Source organism: Clarias gariepinus, chromosome 1, assembly GCF_024256425.1.
Source record: "Clarias gariepinus isolate MV-2021 ecotype Netherlands chromosome 1, CGAR_prim_01v2, whole genome shotgun sequence".
NCBI classification, from domain to species: Eukaryota; Metazoa; Chordata; class Actinopteri; order Siluriformes; family Clariidae; genus Clarias; species Clarias gariepinus.
In genome coordinates this window covers 37,270,299-37,296,058 of record NC_071100.1, presented here as the reverse complement: position 1 = coordinate 37,296,058, position 25,760 = coordinate 37,270,299, and the positions used below count along the sequence as shown (strand labels likewise).

The 25,760-nt window shown below is 38.2% G+C and overlaps 1 protein-coding gene across 1 annotated transcript; it reads right to left on the bottom strand.

The window, feature by feature from the left end:
• Positions 1–11,098: 11,098 nt before the first annotated feature.
• On the bottom strand, positions 11,099–24,323 carry arl8 (ADP-ribosylation factor-like 8). Its single transcript, XM_053503810.1, has 6 exons — positions 23,794–24,323; positions 16,974–17,034; positions 16,731–16,878; positions 15,693–15,776; positions 14,621–14,772; positions 11,099–12,851 (listed from the first exon to the last, which is right to left on the bottom strand). The coding sequence occupies exons 1-6, from the start codon at positions 23,837–23,839 to the stop codon at positions 12,803–12,805; spliced, it is 540 nt and encodes a 179-aa protein (XP_053359785.1). The 5' UTR covers positions 23,840–24,323; the 3' UTR covers positions 11,099–12,802.
• Between the last annotated feature and the right edge of the window lie 1,437 nt (positions 24,324–25,760).

Genomic DNA, 25,760 nt, shown 5'->3' with positions numbered 1-25,760 from the left:
TATCCTTGTTGACCTTTAATGTTGGCTAGCCATGTTTACAGATTTACAATCTCTAAATGTGTGTGTGTGCCTTAAATAGGATTATCTGTAATAATTAAAAAAATAATAATAAAGTGATTGATGCCTTTTAACATGTAGTAAGACGCAGGAGTGGAGCATCGCTAGCAAACAGTATGTGATTTGTGCCATGTTCTGATTTTAACACTAAATAAAAGTCCCAGGTTTACCTAACCGGCAGGAAAAACACTTCTACCTTTACAGTATTTATTAAATCAAGCCTTTTATCGATTTAAATAATTTCTTGTCTGAATTTTAATTAGTTGTAATGCCTCTCAGTTGACAGTCTATCTTAAAGGACATGTAATTGTTCTTCCCAATGGCCAAGCAACATATATAGGGTAAAAAAAGAATCAAGATATCACTGAAAGGCTTCTAGCAAATGTAAGCTTCATGACTTTGGGGAAAAAAAGTTCCTTTGACCCCAATGAAGCTGACAAGACCATTTGTCACATGTACCTGTGTGTGATAATCTAACCAACACAGAAACATGGCTGTAATGTAAATTGCCTATATAGTGTAAAGCATGCAGATTGTTTTTAGAGACCATGCTTTTATTAAAACTATGGCATTAAAAAATAATCACCATTTGAACAAATAAATCTATTTGACACTTTTGATGTAAACTGCATGCCATATTATTGCATCATTGTGAAAAATAGAACACGACCTTGATTGAGGCAGACGCTTCTGTCCTGTGCAGACTGAAAGGCTAAGAGACAGTGGGGGATGGTTTTACAAGACAGTCTTGTGCAATTTTTTATAAATCAAATGGTCAGAGTAACTAAAACTAGAGACCAAATTAATAACAGCATATAAATCACAGTCTAGGAAATGTCAAATTACATCTACTCAGCTTCACCGAAAAGCATCGCAACGTATTTACAGCATATTAAATATATGATGAATGAATTTCCTGTCACATGCACACAATACGAACAAATCAAATTCTTACAAGATTTCTCAGAAGATCATTGGGAACCAAGGACCCACTCTCTGAATCAGGGACACAGGCAATACGGCAGTTTAACAACTTGGTTGCTTGTTTTATTTGAGGCTTGTTTTATTTGACTCCTCAGGTCGAGATATAACAGAGCTAGTTTCTGCATATCATAAGGAAATGTATTGATAAGCTATAGGCCTTTTGAAGTCACATGACCACCATGACATATGTTAGGTTAACCTACATTAGGTTACTATGTATTTTTGTTGATCATTATGTTCATGGTGTTTTTCGGAGCAAAAAACCATAACAGATTCCCTGATGATTCACTAATTACATACATGATTACTTGATGCTTTGTCACACATATAAAAAAGAAACCTAGCACTTAATCATTTCTGTTATGAAATGTTAATGCTGATTATTTTCTTCATATGCGGTATGTTGTGGCGAATTTGTTGTGGTGGACTTATTCAAAATCAATTCATTCACTTAAAAATGGATGAAGAAGGTAAAAGGGATATTCATTTTCAGACATTTGATTTGTTTTGACATTTACATCAGAGGGTGTACAAACGCATGGTGCCACTCTTATTGATCACTCATTGATGACAGTGTAGTGACTGGTTGTTTAACTTCCCTGGGAGCCTCAAGTCTGTGGTTTCCTTCTGACACATCCAGGTGCCCTGCTTCTGGTTGGAGATCTCATCACAGACGCCTCTAACTCACTGCTGAGGAAGGCATCATAAGGTTTGCTTTGGATGCATGTTGTGACTGGGAACAGAAATTATCCTCTGATGGCTTGTGACTGCAGTTGCTTTATAGATCATACTGCCTATTAATAACACCTCTCTTTTTATAGTGAACCTTCAGACTCGTAACACACAGTAAGATTGCAGATCAATCCCTGCCCTCCGATTTCACTGTGAGGTTGGGTTCCCTGTTCAGTCCTCTCAAGGTTTCTTCCTATTGTCATCTCAGGGAGTTTTTCCTTGCCATCTATTCCCATGGCTTGCTCATCAGAGATACCCTGATAATTATAATTTATACATATTTTTGCCGCTTTTCAAACACACTTATAGCATATTTTTTATTCTGTAAATACAAACAGTGACATAGTGGTTAAAACTGTCATCTTGCACGTCCAGGTTCTGGGTTCGATTGCCACATCGGGGGGACTGTGTGAGTTTGCATTTTCTCATTTTCTCCCAGCGGTTGGTGGGTTTCCTCCGAGTCCAAATAATTGTATGAATGTCTGTGTGTGTGTGTGTGTGTGTGTGTGTGTGTGTGTGTGTGTGTGTGTGTGTGTGTGTGTTTGTGTTTGTGTGTGTGTGTGTGTGTGTGTGTGTGTGTGTGTGTGTGTGTGCCTTGCAATGGATTGGCACCCCATCCAAGTCTCCTGGGATAGGCTCCAGGCCCCCAATAAAACTATTATAGCCAATGAGTAAGTGAGTGAGTGAGTGCTTTGTGACAATGACCATTGTGAAAAGCTCTATATAAATTGAATTAAATTGAATTATATTTGACAGTACAATTGTTAATCTTCTAAATTAAAGTTCTTATGTTTACTTTATATCTCCTGCACTGCCACTGCAAATGAGTTTCACCTTGAGGGAAGTTTAAAATGTACCATTTACTACACCACTGAAATAAAAACACTGACAGGACTCATACCAAAGCCTAATGAGATTATGGTTTTCATTTCCTTGAAGGCAGATGTAGCGTCTAACTCCCCTCAGTCTCCGCTACACTGTCCCTGCCAATCCTGTCCCCCATGCTGTGTCCTGTAAATACATATTCTGATTGTCCTGTATGAAATACGCGGAGCTGAGACAATGAGAACAATGAGAACTAAATTGAAGCTTTCCATTTACAATTGTGTTCATTGTATAGAATACTACACATGACCAGATGTTACCTAGAATGTAAAAATGTAATAACTATTGATAGCCTATGCCTGCAAAGACAGTTTCTTGATTTGACATTTTGTTCCACCAATCAGCCTGAACAATGCTGACAGTGTGTCTGTGGAACTCACATGCCTTTTAGGCTGTTTGGTAAAAAAGTCTTCGTATTTCTGGTTCTTTGCTTTTCCCTGACTCCTCACTCACGCTCCTGTGATCTGTCTCAATCTAAGGATCTGCAACAAAGGAGGAACAAATGGTTGAAGATCACAGACTGAGACAAACAAGGAGATTACATGGATTAGAATAAAAATGTCAGAAATTGGCTGGCATAACACTTACTTTGAATGCTGATTCCCCCTGATATACCCCGTACTTTAAACCTTGAGCATTCAAAGCCAATGAGTCATTTAACTCTAATCCACTACACTCAGTCATCATCTATACCACTTTATCCGGTATACATGCTTAGGGCATGAGGCAGGGTACACCATGGATGGGTTGCCAAACCACCGCAGGGCACACACACACACGCGCACACACACACACACACACACACACACACACACACACACACACACATTGGAATACCAATTAGCCTAATCTTCATGTCTTTAGACTGTGGGAGAAAACCGGAGTACTCGGAGGACACCCACCAAACACGGGGAGAACATGCAAACTCCATGCACACAGTCCCGAAGTGGGAATTGAACCCAAACCCTGGAGGTGTAAGGTGACAGTGGTTAATCCACTACAGGTGTTTGCAAAATATTCAACACTATTTAGAAGTGATGCTCTAACATCGAATCTCGAGTGAAGAAAAAATAATGATGACTTTCAAGAGGGTTGAATACTTTTGCAAGCCATTGATTATCCATACAGAGGACACTATCTATTGCACATAAGAAATTATGAAATAAAAATAAATGTTGGGTTGTCTTCACCAACTATGATTAACTAACAAATAACTTCAGGTGCCAAAATCGATAAACAGTATATACTGTATACGAAATCTTATTATATCAAACCAAAAAATCAGAAACTAGATACAATAAATCACAAAATATGCTTCTACGTATGTCAATGGTAAATTCACACATCTGTAAGTCACCCATGCAGTGCTAAACAAACGATAGAATGCTGTGCTGGACTTTGTAAAGTGACAAAGGTTTTCTAAAGTACTCCTAAACCGCCGTGCCTATATTTTTCACAGTATGATAAATAACATTGACAACTAGTTTTGTTATTAGGTCTACAGCTCTTGACATATCTCCCCCAAACACGCTGCTATTATTCTTCTTTATTGATCTACAAAAATTAATGCACAGCTAAAAGTAAAAAGATGGGTAATTTCTGCTAAAGCACTATAAAAATATCATCATATTCCAGCATTGGAGCATTCGCTGGAGACAGGTGGAGAACATTCATCTTTTTCAAAAGTGCATACATATGTAGAACAACAGTGAGCACAAATGCAAATAAGCCAGTACTAGTAGGGTGAATATTGAAAAAGTGACATTTAATATTGATCCTGTCTGCATCTGTATATTCATGTAATTGCATTTGTTGTTTTTCCTTCAAACACTGTAAAAGAGATTATTAAGCTTTACTGTTTACCTCCTTGCATTGTGGTGCTTGCAGAGCTTGTGTCTACTCTTCAGCTATATTTTGCCATGTATTATCTTGTTTCCTTTGTGAAAGTCAGTTAATGGTGGCAAAATTTCCAGTTGAAGGGCAAAAATGTTGCTAGACTTTTACCAAGACTGTTTGATGCCAACAACTTCCGGAACTTCTACAAGTGATCTCAACTCCTTCTGCTCACCAGACATCATGGACCTGATCCAACCTAATCATATGATTTGGCTTAGATGGCCCAACGTGGATAGCTTAAAAGCTCACTAAAAAAACCTCACTATAAGGATGACTGTTGATGTTCCTAGGAGAGGCTTAGGACTGCAACAGATAATTACCCTAAGCTTGAAACAATAGAATTCAAATCCAATTTATAATGAATTCAGAAATGACTCTAATGCTTATACTCAACTTCACATAACACTTGTTGATTATATAGATTATAGGTGGCAAGCCGGTGTAGTGGGTAGCATTGTGGACTCGTACCTCCATGTTTGAAGGTTCCAGCTTTGGGTCTGTGTATGGAGTTTGCATGTTCTCCCTGTAATCCAGGTACTCCGGTTTCCTCCCACAGTCCAAAGACTGCTCAGATTAGGCTAATTGGTCTTTCCTAATTGCCTGTAGTATGTGAGTGAATGTGTACATTCTTGTCTGCCTTGTGAAGGACTGGCACCCTGTCCAGGGTGTATCCTGCCCCATGCCCCAAGCCTCAGGCTTTCTGTGATCCTGTACATTTCCAGTTTAAGATTTGCCTTTATAAATAAAACAGAACTGGATAAAGGTTTATGTTACATAACTGTAATAAAAAAAAAAGATGTATACTTTCTGTCGATGTTTTTTTTTTATCACAAGGGGAAATTAATATTTAAATGATTGTCTCAAAGTATCTTACATCTTATGCGCAACTGCAGTCTTTGACAACATCCTGATAAAATTTGAATTTGGATGAAAAATAAATCCTCAGTAAGAGGAAACAGCTATTTAAAAAATAAATTTAGAGATTTAGTGCTTTAGAGATTAAACCTGTTTAAACTTTTTGTCTTCAATAAAGCTGCGTTTAAAACACTTATCAACAAATGTTGTGTATGGTCCATCAGCTATGTTGTGACATCATCAACTTACAATAAACTTGACTGGCTGTTGACTCTGACCATGTTGTTGAAGATTTTCTTGAAAATGTATAATCCTGTCTATTTTAAAAATGTGCGATTTGCTTTATTATTAGCAGTGAAATAACACCACTCTTTTCTACTGTGAAAATACACGAAGAATAAACGTGTTTTAATGAGTTTGTCATTTAGTCTAAATTGACTTGCTTTGCATTTTTGCTTGGATGTTATTTTCATTGTACAAATAATGACAGACACAGCCTACTGTAATTATCTTGCTAAACAGGTGGGTGGTAAGATATAGTTTTTTCCTTTATACTGGACCACAGGGCTTATAGCAAAATGAATAAGCTAGATCACAAAAGAAACATAACATTAATTAATGGCATCATGGACACAATTCAATTCGATTTAAGTTTATTTGATAGTGCAACAATAGTTGAACAATGGACATTGTCGCAAAGCGGCTTTTCAGAAATCTTTACATTAAGGATATATTTTTTGTAATTAGGAGTTTTAATTTAAACTTTATTGCATGTAACTGAAATTATTACCGATTCAATGATGAAGGCTTGACCCAGATGTACCCAGTGGGGAGAAGTTGTGCCCACTGAAACCTTAGACCCTCATACTTATGCTGTTGTAGCATATTCACCTAAAGGTTTGATATATGTTGTTTATGGCTTATGAATAGATCAGTTTCAGACTTGTAAGGGGGAATTTAAAGGCCAAGGCAACATTTTTGAACTTCTTAAACCATCAATGAACATTTTTTGCAGTGTGACCTGGTGTATTATCCTACTAAGAGGCCACTGCCGTTAGTGAATACTGATGCTAGAAAAGGGTGTACTTGATCTGCAGGAGTGGCTGTATAGGTGGTACATATCAAAGTAACATCCACATGAATACCAGGACCAAAGGTTTCCCAACATCATACTGCCTATCCTGGCTTGACTTACTGCCATAGTGCACTGATGGCAGTGGACGGGGTCAGCATGGGCAATCTGACTGGTCTGAAGCCACATATGCTGCAAGCTGCAGTGCATGGTTCTCTGACACCTTTCTGCCATAGTCAGCATGAACCTTTTCAGCAATTTGTGCTACAGAAGCTCTTCTGTGGGATCAGTGTATACAGCTCAGTCTTCGCTCCCCAATCACATCAATGATCTTTGGGCACACATGATTCTTTTGCCAGTTCACTGGTTGTCCTTTCATGGCCATTTTTGGTAGGAACTTAAGCTGCTTACCAGACACAGCTCACAAGAGCTGCAGTTTTGGAGATGCCCAGTCCTCTAGCCATGACAACTTGGCTATAATTACATTTACCCTTTTTTCTGCTTCCAACACATTGACTTTGTGAGCGGCCTGTTCACATCTCATCTCAGGTGCCACTGTACTGAGATGGTTTACTTCACCTCTCTGTGGCTTTAATGTTATGGCTGATCAGCATATATAAGGTATAATTCCAGTGTAAATCCATTCCAATCCCACTACTAAATGTTGAAAAGTACAAGCAGAGCGTAAGAACTATGATTGGTGACGATATGACTTATTTGTGTAAAAAACAGATACAAACACCTCGGCACAGAGACATAAACATGGAGACTAGCGAAATGTTTCTCACTTACAAGAAGGTCTTACAGTATTGTGCTGCTGCCTTTTGTGAGTTAATAGTGATGTTTATTTGAGAAATTTTCAGATTATTGTCTACCTGAGAATAATATTTGTTTTATTTTATTCATTTTATTTTACCCATGTAATACCGAGACAGCCACCAGCTATACAATCACAGTACAGGGCCATGTGGTACAAATATGATTAGAAAAAGCAATACCACCCCCTGCTGTCAGAATACAGAACAAAACAAATGTGCATTATTGCCCTTGAAATGACTCTGCTTGTGCCTTGCCTACACTTCACATGACTGAAAAGAATGAAAATAGATACTATAATATAATAGATAGGACAAGTTCTGTTACCATGTCACTTTAAATGAGAATAAGGGATTTTGTGCTGGACTGAGAACTGTAAAGTTATGAAAACGAGTAAATCTCAGAAGCTCAGGGGTGGTGTAAAGGAGGAGTAAGTAGGGATGCCAAGAGTCCCTGAGTGACTGGGGGGCCATTAATATGCTATGGCAGTTGAAAAGTGTTGGCATGGTCAAGGTTGAGGACCAGAATCTCTAGTGGTGCCCAGGTGAGGCTCCAGATATTACAAATTGTTAAAACTAGGTTCTGCTGATCAACTGGCTAATACCATCCCTATGGAACAGTCGCACAACGAGGGAAGAACAAATACAGCGTTAAAAAGAAAAGCATATAAAAGAGGAATAAAAGAAGGTAGGAGATAAATAAAAGTGTTTAAACAGTATTAAACAGTATATGTGGCTAGAATACTTTTATAATTTTTATATTTAAAAAAAAAACACCATTCATATACTGGTAAGAAAGAAAAAATAATCATTAGCTAACCTTGTTCAAGCTGGTTAGCTAATTATGTGAAAATGGTTATTATTTTAATAAACCTATTATTATAATAATTGCACAATAACACTATAGTTTTTGTTTTTGGCTAAATTTAAAAAAAAACTGCAACAAGCATTGGAAACATTATCACTGTTAAAAAAATGATTGTTGTTGCAAAATCTCGAAATCAGTCATTTGTGCGAAACATGGTTCGTATTATCAAAAAAACTTACTTAAGCCTCAGAGGTAGACAAATATTAATCCGCATCAGCATTTATAGAAGATCAGAAAATAATCTCATGTTCCACTGCATGTTGTTCCACAGAGAGCACCGTGAGTGCACACAGATCAATTCACAAACAGACTATTTCTGTCTGCCGTAAACACAAGGATTATGTGACAGTCATGAGACACATTCTCAGTTTTTCTCTCCCCACATCAGACAGATTGGGTGGTCTATACTGTCTGTGTCCTTCTGTTTGCTGTAATGTAATCTAACCTCTAGCATATCTCACATGCAGACCCACATCACTCACATCAGCAGGCTTTGTTTTAATGTATAGTCAACCTGGGCGCGTGGATTCTTACGCTCTTCTGGAATGTTTATGGATCAAATGGTGGACTTGCTGAGAGGTGGTGTTTTCAAGGTGCCATGCGTTGGCCTTTAGGACATTCGTTAAAAAAAATACATTTAAATAAATGAATTTAATGAAATATAAAATTAGTTAAAATAAATAAATAATGTGCCATCTTGCAAACTACATTTTTCTATATATGGCCGTGGCAAAAAGAAACAAATCCTTATCAATATCTATAAATAAATAAATACTCCAGATTATGGAAAACTCCTATATAAAACATTTTCTTTAAATTATTATTGATAAAAGTTATTACTGAATTATAGGGTGTACCTATTTATTCCTAACTGCTTTCTAAATCTGTTGTGTTTGTTTTGTGGTCACCTAAAAATAAAGACCGCCTGATTGTCATTTAGACTCAAGAAAGGTGTAATTCTTTTCCCATTAATGTAATTTTTACCTCATTATTATTGTACATTGAAACTGAGCTATAAGCCAAATTAATATCTCCAAAGCCACTGAGTTCAATCTCATTACAAACTCCGTATACCTGTTTTCCAAGTGCATTCTTCTTCTTGTTCTTTATCTACCCTCCAAAAACATGCCGGTAGATGGATTGGCTACTCCAAATTGGCCGTGTGTGTGTGTTCCGAGGGCTTATACCCGTCTTATAGATCAGTCTGTAGTGAAGCGAATCCGTGACTCTCTGGAGGCACTAATACAAAAGAGGATGATGGATAAACTAGACTCGGTTCATGCCAGCATCATTTATCCCCACAATGCTCACTGGAACAGCTCAGGAGCACAGGAGTCAGCAGTCCATCAGTCCAACATCCTATACTGAACACTTTAAACATGTTTTTCCTGCACACTGTCATTCCCATTCATGATATGTACTAGGTACTAGATGGCTAAAATGTATACTGGGCATCCATAACATTAAAACCCAAACCATTATGCCCATGTATTGTGTAGGCTCTCCTTGTGCCACCAGGGCAGAGCATTTCTCCACAAGACCTCTGGGATTTTTTATGTGGTGTCTGGCGCCATGAGGTTAGCATGGGGGTTACGGAGTGGGGCATCCATGGTCAGACTTCTTCTTTGACCAACTGTTGGACTCATTCGCCCTCATCTTTCTGGCTTCTTAAAGCTAATTTTCCAACCTAGTCTTCATTAAAAAATGTCTAATGCTTCCTTCATTGATCTTGTTAACAATTATTGGTTTATTTAACAATCAGACATTGAGATCTTTGACTGCTCAGCCCCATGTGCAGCAGTGCGTGATGCACCAGGTGTTCTGATACCGGAGACAGACTCTTCTTTGGTCCCCACGGGTGTAGATGAGGTCCTGTCACCAGTTTATACTGTATAATTTATAATGGTATTCAATTCAAATGGCTAATCAGTGTAAAGAATTTCAGACATGCCACACGTATACTTTATACAAGTAAAAATACCTGGAATTTAGACAAATGTATCTTTTAACAAAACTGATTTTCCCAACAGAAGTTTATTTCAGATAGAATTGTGCAAAAAATAAAATAATCTCACATTTGGTTGACTGTAATCTTGCAATAAGAAACGAAAAATACAGCATATTTAACTATATTTATATTTATTTAAATATATTTCCTTGATGAAATTTCAGCCATTACATTAAATAGAAAAATATTGAGGCAAGTATTGTGTAGGTCCCCCTTGTGCGATCAAAGCAGCTCTGGTTCCTCAGGGTATGACTCCACAAGACCGCTTGAGGCATGAGCTGGTGTCTGGGACCGGAACGTTAGCAGTGGATCCTTTGGGTGCGGTGGGTTGAGGGGTGAGGCCTCCAGGGATCAGAACTGAAGGGTGGGGCCAGGGGTAGCTCAGTGGTTAAGGCATTGGACTACGGTTCGGAAGATCCCAGGTTCAAACCCCACAACCACCAAGTTGCCACTGTTGGGCCCTTGAGCAAGGCCCTTAACCCTCAATTGCTCAGATGTATAATGAGATTTAAAAAAAAAATGTAAGTCGCTCTGGATAAGAGCGTCTGCCAAATGCCTAAATGTAAATGTAGAACTGTTTATCCAGCACATCCCATGGGTGCTCCAGGAGACCTTGGGAGTTTGGAGGCCGGTTCTCAGGTATATTATTAATAATCTCTGTAAATGTTATGACTGATCAGCGTACAATGAGAATTCACTCTCTGCTGGTGAAATCTCACGTACAGGTGAAGCCACAAAAAGAGCACCTTATTTCACCCTGGGTGTAATTAAGCCATAACAAGTTATAAGTAGTTATAACAATTGTTATAAGTTAGAAGAAGCATGGAAACCCATTTTTTATAAATATTACATTGCAAAAAAGGTATACCAAACCACCTCCACAAAGAATGTGTAAAGTGACAGTTCAAAAAGGTACATGCTAAAGACAAGTTCAAAATAAAAGCATTTATTATAAAATTACAGACATATAAAAGTTGATACATATTTATCCTGTTTATGCTGAAATGGCACATCTGAGATTTCCTCGAATGGGAATTCAATTGCTGATGAAATGAAGAAATCAGTAAAACTGCAGATTTAAAACTTGTGCCTCTGAAGTCTGACTCTGGTGTTTCCCTGCCAATCCATTATGAAAAAAAAAGTGAAACGAAAAGAAGAAAAAAAAAGTTTGCAGGAACCGTACAATAAAAGAAAAATCATGTTAACTCATAGCAAGGCCTTGAGTTTAGTATTCAAGCAGGCAGCATAGTTTAAAGTGTTTAAGAAATAAAAGCAGAGGAATGCACAGCTCAATGCATGAATTATGCTAATAATCCCAACTGTAAACTCCTATAAAGACTGAAGCATAGATGAAACATCTGGTTCCTGTGTTCATTGTATTTTTTAATGTGCTCAATGTTTTTTAGATCTAGACATGAGTATCACTTCTCTTCTGTTTTCAATGAGTTTCTAATAAATTTTTGCAGTATTAATCCCACACAAGTGATTCCAGCAACTATCCAAAAGAGATATATTTAATATATGCGTGTTTTTAGAGTGTACAGCCAATCCTTCAAAATCACAGAGGAATCTGCTCAAGAACGCTTCCATTGTTCAGTGTGGAACAGATCTCCCCATTCACTTATTCTCAGTTTGCATGTATTATTTAAAACAGCCTTCAAAACAAAAATTCTCATTAGCCTGAGACACACACAACTGTCTAAGTACAACCGCTTTGATGCAGCATATGAATCACCAGTATAAAATAATACAAACTGGTACCTGAAGTGTTAAAACAAAATACAACTAGCACTAAATCCAGATTTTCAAGTTTATCCATAATCCATGTTTCATCATCATGTAAGCTTAAAAACACATTATCCATGTTTTTAATTAATAACTGCAATGCAAGTGTGTAAAATTAAATGGAACAGCACACATATGGTTAAAAAAATATTTAAAAAAAAAGGATCTCACTGAGGATCTCAAGTAACTGAGAAATAAAAGAAAAGCAATTTTAATTACTGACTCAACCTTTTCCCACGGTTCAGTGATTTTGCAACAGGCTGGGTAAAAGATAGCTGCTTGAGTGTCTGTAGTGCTGTCAACTGAGGTAAATTGACATGATATGTAATGAGAGTTTATGATATGTAGTGGTTTTTGAGTTTGTTACAGACACACCACACACGTCAAGCCCCCATCCCGAGTAACAGACTTCCCCACTTAATGTTCTTGGGGGACCCCCCAAAAAAACAAACGAAAAAAACATTAAACTGTTTGTCCAATAAAATACATCACAACCGCCAACTTTCATAAACTAGAACAGAGAACTTTTCCAAAAATGAGTTTTCAAAGTACACATGCATCTCATGTCTCTCTGTATGCAGGAACATTTCAGATTCTGTGCTTTCCGCTTCTTTTACTTGCATGTCCCAAGGAAGTGAAATTTCTTTTCGCCCAATCAACTAGCATCCAGTCATTCCGAGATGAGGTAGTTGTCCAGGGTGGTCCAACACTGATCATGAGATTAAAAGTTTAAAATCAAATAATTATAATTTTTAAAAAAGCAGCCGACAGGATGAGGCCGATTTGCTGGCAGATGTTTGTGGTGAAGGCTGTAAATGAAGCCAGTCCTATGAGGAAGTTAGAGGCTATCTGAGTCCAACCCTTGAGGTCATCCACTCCAGGCCCTGGCACAACCTGAAAGAAAAATTAAGCACATTAGTCAGAGCTTGTGCATGCACATGCATAAGCTTGTCTGGCAAAGTTTCGTGAGGTCTTAAGGGGAGGAATAAAATCATTTAAAATGATCAACAGGAAGAAAATTGATTGGTTAAAATGTGTAAACTCAATAATGAAAAAGAAAAATGGGGTACCATAAGGATATATTTGACCTTTTACACATTTTTCTTGTTTAAGACCCGACACGGAAAACTGTGTTCACTGATGACCTGCAGCTCAAACTGTCCAGTGTAAGAAATAATTCATTAACTATTTTTATCTGTTATGTATTTTACTCGAAAATTTGCTCTTGTCAAGGGTGCAAAACCGACGGTGTTGTATCTGAGGAATGAAATACTCCCTCTCTTTCAATTGTAATGACAACAACCAATCATGGTCTTCTGTAAGAGGGCAGATAGTGTGTCCCCTAGTGTGTCCTTGTAAAACAGTTTGAGCAGCACAACTAAGACTTGGCTGGAATTTCTGTAGGAAATATGCGATCCCTTTTTCTATGTGTAGCCAAACCCTTTTAAAATTAAAAAATTGGTTAATCTGATATTTTAAAGGGAAAAGAAGTCTGTAGTTTTGGCTACATTTTAAATGAAAGCTCATACCAACTGACTTTATTTTAAATTACACACAATGTCTAAAGGTTCACTGTAAAGATGCACTGATCGATCTGCCAGTGAGAGGAATTGGCTGGTTTTTAGCTTGATCTGCCCTGATCAGCCGCACATTGCTAAATATATGTCAGTCATAAACAGACTTTTTCACAGAATTTGTCCTTACATCTGTAGATCTTGAGTTCAGGTACAGCCATCTGTAACCAGGAGTCTCCTAGTCAGTTGGACTAACCCAATAATGGCGCAAGAGCAGAAGTTAAAAAAATGTGGTCAGATGGTGTCAAATGACGCACATTGGATTTTATTAAAACACGCAAAAAAAAAAATGCAACAATATGAGGGAAAAAAAACCTCTCTACAGCAACCTTGCATTTTTTTTTTAAAGTGGATTGTTGAGTCACGACATGCAATCTTGTCAGATTTGGAGAAAATGAATGAGTGGGCTAATGAATCTAAGGCAAAAATGTATAAGAAGAATAGTTACAAACATGTGTGCATATGTTGGCAATTATAGTTCTCAGAAACAAAGAAAATAGGAATAGACAGGTAAGAAAAAAAAAGTAAGAAAGAAAAAAAAATGACTCAGCTAACTAAATTGCAATCAGTATATCCATAGTTCTTAGGTCTAAATGTCATTGTATCATTGTGAAACGGAATCAACATGATGTGCACACATTACAATCAAACTCACTATATAGACAAAAGAATGTTGACACCAGAATTGTCTAGGATGTCTTTTCATACTGTAGAATTACATCTCCTTCCACTGGAACCAATAGGTTTGAACCTGATCCAACAAGACATTACCCCTGTAAACAAAGAACGCTCCACTGAACACCTCTGGGATGAACTGGAACACTAACTCCATCCCAGCCCTCATTGCCTGACATCAGCGTCTGACCTCACTAATGCTCTCACGAATGAATGAGCACAAATCCCCACATCAATATAAAATCTAGTAGAGCATCAGAAAGGTGTTGGGGTTATTATAAAAGTAAATGCAAACTAAATGTGGAATGAGATGAGAAATACAGTACAAGTGCCTTCAGGTGTCCATATACCTTTGTCTATATAATGGGACAAAGGAGAAGAATCATTGTGTGTGCTCGAGTGTGTGATCCTCACCCTTCTCCGGTAAGAGCACAGCAGGACTGAATGTGCCATGGATGGTCTTTGATGGAGCTCAGGGTCAGGTATTTTGAGATCTCTGCTGCAGACATACAGCCCTTCATATCCTGCTTATTGGCGAAAATCAATACCGCTGCTTTACGCAAATCCTAAAAAAAAGAACAGGAGATGAAGCGTGAGAGAGCGCAAATGGTATTTTGAATGAATACAAATGGTATGCAAATCCTACTTAACCGGTAACATGTTAATATTATGAATGTGTTACAAAGATATGATCTAAAAGCAGTCTTCCTGATGAAGCTCAAACACTCTTATTTAGGATTAAGACTACAATACCAGTATGACTACAGCGTAAAATCCAATCAGTGTTTCACATTTCCCTGAATTTAAACTGTCCTTAACTGTAATGTGGCTAAATAATGCAGAACAAATACTTCTGTATCTATACACTAGCACTTAGAAACAGAGTTTGTCCATTAGCGATTCTGGAAAAAAAGTTGATTTAGTCGCACATTGCATGCAAGTCATAAATTGCCACACTGACTCTGAAATAAATATTTTTAATGTATACAGAGGGACCTGAAAATGAACACACTTTAACAGCTGTTATATATGCCTTAAAAAAAAAAAAAAAAACTTGATGTTTTGATGTCAGGAGTTGCACCATCATTAATGCCTTCAATGATGACGTCTTTATTGACGTCTTTTTTGTGCATGTTGAAGTGTGTATACAATTTTTGGGATTCTCTGTATATGAGGTGGTAAAATGTTGCAGTTTCTCCGTAATCCTACAGACAGTGCAATCTTAACTATTCATAAACTATTGGGCTACATAAACTACTATCCTTCTGTGGTCAAAGCAAATTATTTGCCTTTTGTAACAAAATCTAACAAAAAAAGTTAACAATTAATTATAATAATATATAATTATAATAATGGATTATACATTTATAAAATCACAATACTAAGAGAATCACAATACAATTTCAATCGACAATTAGGTATTGTATTATTGTATCGGCTGCTCCCTGGTGATTCCCATCCCAATAGTCCATGTGTAAGTGTTTACCTCGTGCGCCAGCATTCTGTACAGCTCCTCTTTAGAGATAGCAAGCCTTTCTCGGTCTGTACTGTCAACTACCAGGATGATGAACTGTAAACAAGAGAGATAAAAGCTCACCTTATCAAAAATTCATGTTAAAGTTGAAAAATGTAGTCAAACTAAAAAGGGCTTTGTGCATTTCCTGAGTTGGTCTGCATGTCCTTACTTGCCAGCTTGTCTACATGAGAATGTGTGCGAGTGTGTTGCAGTGAGTGCAGTGGTTTGGAACAGCACCCAGTAGCGCCCCTATTATCGCGACCTTTCACACACAAACTGTTTTGCTCGAATGGCTGTGACGTCCTTTCACTTAGTCCCCTTTGTCCGACGATCAACTTTGACCTCTGGGTCTGTTGAACGCACTCACACACCAGCTGGCCTTTGAATGGACACAGTTCACGGCACTGATCAATGTGATGGTACACACTGATACACTCTCTTACAGTACTGACCCACTGTTCTGCTGCTAAAAGCAGGAATCTGCTAGAACAGTACAGCTGGTGGAACTTTGTTGAAAGTGATTTACTTCTATAGATTAATGCGCTTTTTTTTTATTATTATTTTGACCTAGCCTTAATATTCTTCTACATCTTGTTTCTTGTATAATCTGTGAACTGGCTTCTGTAACATTAAAATTTCCCTTTGAGATTAATAAAGTACTCCATTAGTCCTTATAGTCCTTATCCATCTACCTATCCATCTATATCTAGGCAGTTTTTTATTACTTTTTTGTCATTGTTCATCACACTTTTGCCGCATATTTCTCTATATAAAATTTTAAAACATCTGAACTCTTTTCTTACATAATGTTCTATCATAATTTTTTTAATGCTTTGAATACTTCATAATAATTACTGAAATACTATTAATAAGAGTATTGAATAATTACTGAAATAATATTAATGAGTAAATAAATTAAATACATCTTCTACAGCTCTGGAATACACTGTACAGCAACAAAATGGATATTAATGAATATGTTGTTAAAGAATCATTTGAAAAGGGTACCTCCGTGTTGGAGTAGTAAGTGTTCCAAGAGGACCGAAGACTCTCCTGGCCGCCGATGTCCCACATCAGGAAATGTGTGTTCTTCACAACGATTTCTTCAACGTTACTGCCAATCGTCGGGGACGTGTGGACGACCTCTTTCATCAGGCTGCATGAGAGATAGGAATACTTCTTAATATGTCCCACTCTCCACAGCTAGTGATAACCATCATATTTATTTATTTAAAAGAAATAAATACTTACAACTGGTAAAGAATGGTCGTTTTCCCAGCGTTGTCAAGACCCACAATGATCACCTTGTGTTCTGCAGATCAAAGAGCAAAACATGTTGAGATGACAGAACCTCATGTGCACTTATCAAAGAGAGCGGGACAAATTTAAGCAAAGTTTATCAACCTTACACACACGTGAAGCAAAGCAATTGGGCAACGAGCTGATGCGAGTTAGCAGGTGGCATACTGTTTTCCCCCACATCCCGTTCCCCTCCCACCTACTTGCTCTTGCGTGACTCAGAAACGCGAGTCATGTTTCTGCTTCCTTTTATTTGTTCCTACAAATAATTTTTAATTGCTCCTGAGTTTGTCAGCAATACTCGCTGAAGTGTTTGTCTTTAACAGCACACTTCTGTTTACGTCAGTCACACGGCTTAGCCCAGGGCAAAAGGGTGACTGAAACTGATGAGTGGCAAAAACGCTGTTTTAGACTCATCCGGACAAAAAAAAAAACTGCATTTTATATACAGACAATGTATATAAAAATGATTGCTCATGCTTCATTTTCACTTTAGCAATCCGAGTCTTGATGTGAGACCCTGGTTGTTCAGTCCATTCAGGTCATTAGCTGACGTCATTTTATTGCCACATAACATTGCTGAGCTTCGACCTGACCAACTGAAGTAACCCCAGATCATAACACTGCCTCCAGAGGCTTGTACAGTAGGCACTATTCATCATGGGTGCATCGCTTCATGAGCTTCCTTTCCTACCCCAAAATGCCAATCACTTTGTAATAGGGTCAATCTGAACTCAACAGACCACATGACTCTTTTCCATTGCTCCAAAGTCCAACCATTATACTACCCAACAAGCTGTAGCCTTATTTCTGATAGACACAGCTAATTTTTTTTACCATGCATCGCCAACAAGTGTTTGTGATCCTCATTTAGGATTTTTTTCCAACCACATTTCTTCCACAAAGTTGACGTTTATAGCACTATCCAGGTTTTGATAATGTGTTTAAGGATTTTTAGCCCAGTTGGAGTAATTTCTAATATCCTTAGTTGTTTTCTTTGCTTGATGCTTCCTAATAATTTGATCCTTCTGAAATGGTGAATTTCTTTTTGACCAGGCAGTGTATTTGTCAATGAATTTATTTATTTATTTATTTTTTTGGTGAGGTGTCTGTGGGCGTTGTCGGAGCATTCACTGTTGGCATGAACAAGGCGTTACTGCTTACTCAAGTGACATGAATGGTGTGATGGGAACACTTTCACCAAAACACAATAATTATTTTTTTTTTTGGGATGAATTGTCTGTCTTCATTGTTAGTTCACACATGACTCAAGCAACTTCAAAAGCTGATCGCTAAAATATGAGCCATTAAGTAACTGCACAATTTATAATCCAAATAAGATTATAATTATTATTCACTTTAATAACTGATGGACAATTTGACTATTGACAGGCGTTAGTTGCAGCTCTAATATACAATGGAGTACAAAAGTCTTAGACCCCCTGTGAAAATACAGGTATTTTATCTCCTTTTCTAGTTTAGAACAAACATTTTAGGACAAATGTATCATCAGCAATAACTTTACTTTAGCAAAAACATTAATGTTTCAGCAATAAACTTTACTGTTTAATGCCACAAGTTTGTATGAAGCATGACTATCCATACTAGATCAAATTCTGAACACATGCTTCAGTTGAAGAGACCAAAAAATGTTCTTAAAAAAAAACAAAATCCTGTGGATACTACACTACAAGTAAAACCAGTGCAACTAATTCTTTGCTCATTACAGGCAAGCCCATTAGTAACCAGGATGGACATGTGTACCACAAGATGAAAAATTATCAGTTCAGAGTAAACAATTACAGAGTTAAAAAATCAAGTGTGAAAAACTAGATAACATAATCCAAATATTACGGTCAATATAATTCATTGGGACTAACAATTTCAAAGCAATCGGTGCGTCACACTACGCCACTAGAGACTACACATCTGATGCCACGTCTTTGTACCCGGTCTAGCACGTCGACTATGCAAGATCTGGAGCAGGGTTGAAATGACATGCTTTAGGAAATAGACCTTTATGTACCACTGAAGCATTTTCTTCAATTCAGAGCAAACCCACGTCCGTTCTCGCTGCGGGGCTATAGTGAACCTACCGCTCACAATTTGGAATCACACTTATGTTAGCCATAAAAAAAAAAAAAAAAGCATGACTATTCATGGGCAACTCATGATCAAACTTGGCATGCCAGTGAAAAGTGTGTGTGTGTAAAAAAGGGAGCATGAGTAGTCTGGCTTTTTGCCCCCTGTGTTTAGATGTGGGCTAATAGAAGGAAGTGAGGACACAAACTTGTTGGGTTTAGACAGCTGCACAATGCCATACAAGAGGCTGTATCAGTATTGCTTCCTCAGGGCTGACTGACCCACACTGGGACATTTTGGCTTCATTTGGTTTATTTAGCTGATGGAAGAAGACAGCTTGGGAGAATTACGCCAAAACTTCCACAAATTTCTTGAACAAAACAAAAACAAGAACAGGATGTGCTCGCAGAGCAGCATGCTTGGTTTGCAGTGTTACATGTGAGCAGTATCTACTTTAAAAGCTAGCTAAATTACAATATCCCAATATATCATCTCAAAAAGTTTTGTTACTGATATTAATGCTGTCAAACTGATCAAGTTACCTGACTTGGATAAGCACCCCAGGCAAAACACTCCTGTTTATTTAGGCAATGAGTAGAACAAACTCATAACACTGGTCTAACCTCTTATCCTAAAAACAAAACAATACAGCTTTTTTGTATAAAACTTGGCTTTACTGCCATAACCCATATCTACTTGCATTCTTGTTTATCAAATTGAAACAGTCCGCTGTGCTGATATTAATCTAAGGGTATGAGCACAAAAACAACAGCATTTGCTGGAACATCTGTCTAAAAGCACATCAATATACAGAGTCTCTGTGTAAATGTACAGAGAATAATAAATAGCTTAAAAGAAAAATATTTAACATAAAAAATAACCAACAAACGAAGGCTTTTTCGGATTTAAGGAGGGTTAGGGTATAACAGTGGTTAAAGGAGTCGGGGTAGTAATGGTCAATAAGTTGCAACAGTCAACTTAAGAGACAGTTCTCTCAATACACCAGACGCATGATCGGACTGTCTACTTCACGTATGAATGATGGCTTCCCAGGAACTCTTTTAATTGCCCAAACACATGGAAATGGCTTGAAGCGACGTCAGGAATATACAAGAAACATGGCGATAACTCCTAGTCAAGTTCTTGTAATGTGCAAGTTTGTAAATGATCGTGTTTTCCCACAGACAGATGCGTCTCTTTTGCAAGTTGTTAACAAGATTTCTGTCCATTTTCAAAAATTAGGTTTTCTGGTCGCTGAACGTTCACTGGAACGACTGCGGTGGGCTCAGAGCCACCTTGGCCAGGTTCATCTTCCACAGATTTACGTCTTTCTTTTAAACATTATGCTGTGCAAATGTTTTACTTATTACCATAGTGTGTTGAAGTACCAATCAATCAGTGTTACGCCAAGCCCCTATTCGACTCGAACGACCCTTGTATAGGCACAACCTTCGAAATGCAACAATCCAAAATTCCAGTTGGCAAACATGGAATGGAATTCTTGATGTTAAAATTAATAAAGATCACATATGACTTGTAGATCTTTCCCGGCCTTAGCAGTAACATCTTTATAACGATGCTTTGAATGGACTTAAGTTAGGTAGTATTTAGGCATTCTTCAAGATGTTTGTCAGAGATTCTCACATCTGCTCAGCCCGTCAGGATCACTGGCTGTGCACGCATACATAAATAACGTCATCGGAAGACAATATAAAAGGAAAAAGCCTTCCATGTGCGTTTTGTTCGCTGGTCATCCAAAACACCAGGCCTTCTGTCACATCCTGAGTCAGAAAAGACCCAGCGTCTGTTCCAAACACAAAAGCACTGCAGGGGTGGTATACTGACCTTTTCACCCTCCACATTTCCATAGAAAAGAACTTGACACCTACCACCCCAAACTAGCGTATGCAACAAGATTAAAATAACAGGAGTTAAAAGGATTAGTCTATTCACCTGGCCACTATTCAACTGGATGGGACTCTAACCTGTAATCAGCCCTTACTCACTGCATACTAATGTGTTTCCTATGATTCTCAAGAATTTTTAGTTTTTTTTTTTTTTAGTTTTTACTAAAAACATCCTACGAGTGCACAAACACTTGATCAAAGCTTTTCAAACTTTTTGCAGCCAGGATTCTCAAAACTATGAAATCATTTACATTTTACCATCTGTGATGATAAAATTATTTCTAGTCATTTTTAAACTTTTTAAAATTACAACCATTGTCCTTTCTAGTCCATTTCACAAACAGAACAATATTTTTCACACCGTTTGGTCAAAAAATAAAAAAACTAACAAGCCCATCAAATGTCTGAGTACCTGGCAGGACTCTATAATAAACAACACATTTTATAAATTAGGGTTGTACTTTCCACCAATGTTTTAAATCAGGCTGTTTACCATTTTTCTAAATACATGTCTATGCTTTCACTCTGTACTCAATAAAGTGTTTGTTTGTCTGTGAATCCTTACAACTTTCACAACATTCTCTGTCCTTCAGAGCCAAAAATACTGGTTTCTTTTTAGTGTCAGTTGTTTTACCCAAAACACATCCAAACGACCAAAGTGTCTCCATGTTTACATACAAGATCCTAATTCTTTAGTTGAGCTGATGTCAGTTTACTGTCTGATTGTTAGGAGTAGGTTGGCTGTTTGTCACTTATTCAAGCCTGTTTTTTTGTTAGAGCACAACCATGATTTTATCCACCCCAAACATATCCCTTTTCGTATTAAAAAAATATATAAAATAAAAACATTAAATTGTCCGCTACAGCCATAAGTTATCACCAATGTGAAAAAATTCCTATCGGAATCAATTCAGTTTATGTATCGACATAGTGGCTCCAAAAGTCGCAGGTCTGAAGCCAAACCCAGGAGACTTTGGGCACTATTGCAGGCCGCCCATACACACAGTGGGCAACTTGGGAATGCCAATAAACATAATCCGCAAATGTCTTTGGACTATGGGAGCAAACCAGCGTACCTGAGGAAACCCACCAAGCACAGGGAGAACATACAAAGTCAATGCACACAGACCCGAGACTGAAAACACGGAATGTTTTTGAAATTTTAACTCATAATATTGCAGCTCTTCTATATCCAAGATACAACATATTGTCAGGCAGCACATCATCCTGAATGGTAGGAGTAAGTTATTTGCTTTGGGATGTGTTTTAGAATATGATTTTATTATATTTTCCTATATCCTCCTGAGACCCAGCAATTACTTTTTGCCCTCTGTGGGGGACATGATACGGTGGTCTTTATTTTAAACACCATGCATGCAGTGTGTTAGTTTCCTAATGTACTGTAAAGAGTACATATTTGGCTTTCTATTGATGTCACACAGATCACATGTTCTGTATTTCTAAATTGGAGGAAATTGCAGCAAGCACATTCTATGGCAGTCTGAGATATAAGTGATAAAATTTTTAAATACAGCATGTAGTTATTTTTTCTTATGATATTGTTTTTTTTATTTGTGAAGATTATTCTACATTATAAGGCATGTTAATTTTAAGCCTTCAAAAATACACATTTTACTCCATGTACTTTGTAGGGGACAGTGGGACTTGCTTTATCCCATTTTTAACCCTTGCCCTCAAATACACCAAGCTTCATATGTATTGGGCAGGAAAGACAATGCCATTACTGAAAGACCACTACTGCTAATACGATAACCAGGGACAGTTTTTTTTTTTACTTCGCCAGTCCATTAAGTGACCTTGCTATCCTGGATGACCAGAGAAAAAAAAAAAAAAAAGGATGCTCTTTGGAAGGTCAGGTCTCTTTTAAACAGAAACCAGTCAACAAGGCTGCCTCAATTGATCAAGGTCCCTCAAAGCTGGCAAAGATGAGCAAATTATTCCTTTTACAGGCCAGTGTCCTGTGCGCCAGTGTGAGCCTGGGAAACCAAATCTCACAGGTTGCAGAGCCTTTGTGTTCGCCAGTGCCAGTGGTTTGGTGCTTAATTTTAAAGTCTACAGAAGTCAAAACACATTCCAAGACAAGCAGGTGGGGATTGGAAGAAATGCTGTTGTTTGCATGGCAGGGTCACTACCAGGAGAATCCCACCTATACCCACACAAGCATTTCACCTCTATCAAAGTGCTAGATCGCTTAAAGGAATCTTCATCTTTTTGAAATCTGTAAGTTTTGAATGTCCAGTGACAATGAACAGGAGAGAGGCACATCAGAGATGATAGTCAGGAAACCCTCAGAGATGGCGCAGGATGCTTGGGTTTCAGGAGGATATATTAAAATCAGGATATTTGTAAAATCGTGATACAACCAGAATCGCAATTCAAATCGAATCGGCACCTAGGTACCGTGATAACATCGTGATGATATCGACTCGTACCGTTAACCACGTGCTTTTACACGTCTACATTTCTACAGGAGATATTTACAGCTTAAGTTATACAAAAGCTGGAATGGGGTCTTTGTTAATGATGTGTGCAAGGTGACGCAAGGTGCAAGCATCAGGAAATAATATCACCGTCCCGTAACATTACCAGCTGTGTGTGTAAAGCTAACCGCGAAGTTCAGGTGAAACGAGCTGCAGAACAGCATCAGCCACGCAAACACACACACACACACACCCACCCCTGGAGTGCTTCCTTTAGCGCCATACGTCACGAAATCAGCTTTAACATACCACCGTGATAGGCACAACAGCCTGAGTGCTTACCTTGATTGCAGAAGAAGCTCCAGAGTTTGGCCACAATCAGACCCATGGCCTCTCCTGAATATACACACGCGCGCGCGCGAGCGCTGAGTGAGTTAGCGGCCTGTGCGGCGCTCGCGTGCTAATTCCGTTATGTTGCTCCGGCTACGCTAGCCGCGCGCTGCCCATCTCACCGGCGCGAGGAGTAGAGAGCACGGAGCCGACCCCCTGAGCGGTGGAGGAGATGATTAAACCCTGGGCAGGTAGGTCACTTCAGTTTCTGTTCGTCAAAAACCCGGGGCTGCGTCCACATCTCTCTCTCTTTCTCTCACAGACACACACGTACACTCGTTCTCTCTGTGTGTGTAATCCGCTACAGCTAGATCCCAACTCCAGTGTGGACACGAGGCGCCTCCGGATGCGAACTAACCAGGAGTGAAGAACTTGCACGTCTCTGCGAAAAGTTTGTAGACAAAAGTAAGCCGGGGTAGTTATACAGCTCGTGAGGGGCAGGACTGTTTGGTGAGTGCCGAGCGCCCAGCTGTACACTAACACACCACCATCCCCCAACACCTTAGGTGAATCCCAATTCTACCCCTTACCCCTACACTTAGCCCTACCCCTCCGTTTGGCGCGTTCACGTGAAGGGGTAGGGGTGTCTCATTTCTCCTTTGGTTGGAGGGGTAGGGCTAAGGGGAAGGGCCAGATAGCCCTCGAAACGAAGATTTTTCGGGACCACACTTCAAACGAAGGGCTAACGAAATTTTCAAGATGGCCGCTCACTCGAGCAAGCAGACCCGTAAATTTAACGATTTTTTGCCATTAATAAGGATTTTTATGACAAGTTTTTATTATATGTATATTAATTTTAGTCTTGTGTTTGTGTTTATGGTGATGTTTTGTAAAAAAACGTTTGCAAAAAAACCGCTAAAGTTTGCTAGCGGATAGCGCCGATTGCGCAATATTACAAAAATATATTTTTATGTCATATACACTTTACTACATGCTACAAACAAATATGAAGGTTCAGTAGCACGGCAGTTTGCCGAGCTTTTGATAACGCATTGTTTGTTTTGCTTACGGCCATACTGTATGTGTACATGTAAATGAACGGATACGTATGATGACGTATAACAGTGTTGTAGTGGTGTCCCATTTCTTAGGGGAAATATTTTAACCCTTCCCCTTTCCACTTCGTTTTAAGGGACAAGGGGAAGGGGCGAGGGGTAGGGGAAGGGGTAGGGGAAGGGGTAAGGGGTAGAATTGGGATTGGGCTCTTATTTTCCCACACGAATATATCCCGCAAAACCCGCCTACTGCACCACGATTGGGTAGTTCTATTCAGCTTCCTGCGCTGTGATTGGCTAGTTATGAATACACGCGATAAAACAATTCAATAGTCTTAAGGACTGGTAAGCTCCAGCTACCGTAATGATAATAAATGATCATTTAAAAAATATCTAAAACTATTTCAAATTCAAATAGAAAAATATTATTATTAGGGTATAAGCCCTATGTCGTCATATTTTATGAAGGGCCCTCTTGTTCTTCCTGTTCTTTTTTTTCTTCATCTATCTATCTATCTATCTATCTATCTTAAATTTGATAATTTTAAAATTTCACAGCCATCTGTGCTTCAAAGCAGGGTTTGATGGATTTGGATGGTGGATATATGTATCATGGCTGTGTGACTAACTGGGTAGCCATCTAAAAAATATTTTAGCCATTATTTGTTTTGCTGTTTTTTTTTAAATATATATATATATATATATATATATATATATATATATATATATATTGTAGCGTTTTTACGCCTGAAGAAATGCTGGAGAGACGAGCGAGCTTATTTGCTGCCCAATGCAATGGCTGGGAGTACTTTATTTAGCACACAGCATGTAAAGCATGAGCAGCACCTTCACTCAGGAGCCTACATCCAATTCAGCACTAGCTTGAACTGGAGCACATTTCACACGTTACCCTCAACACACACA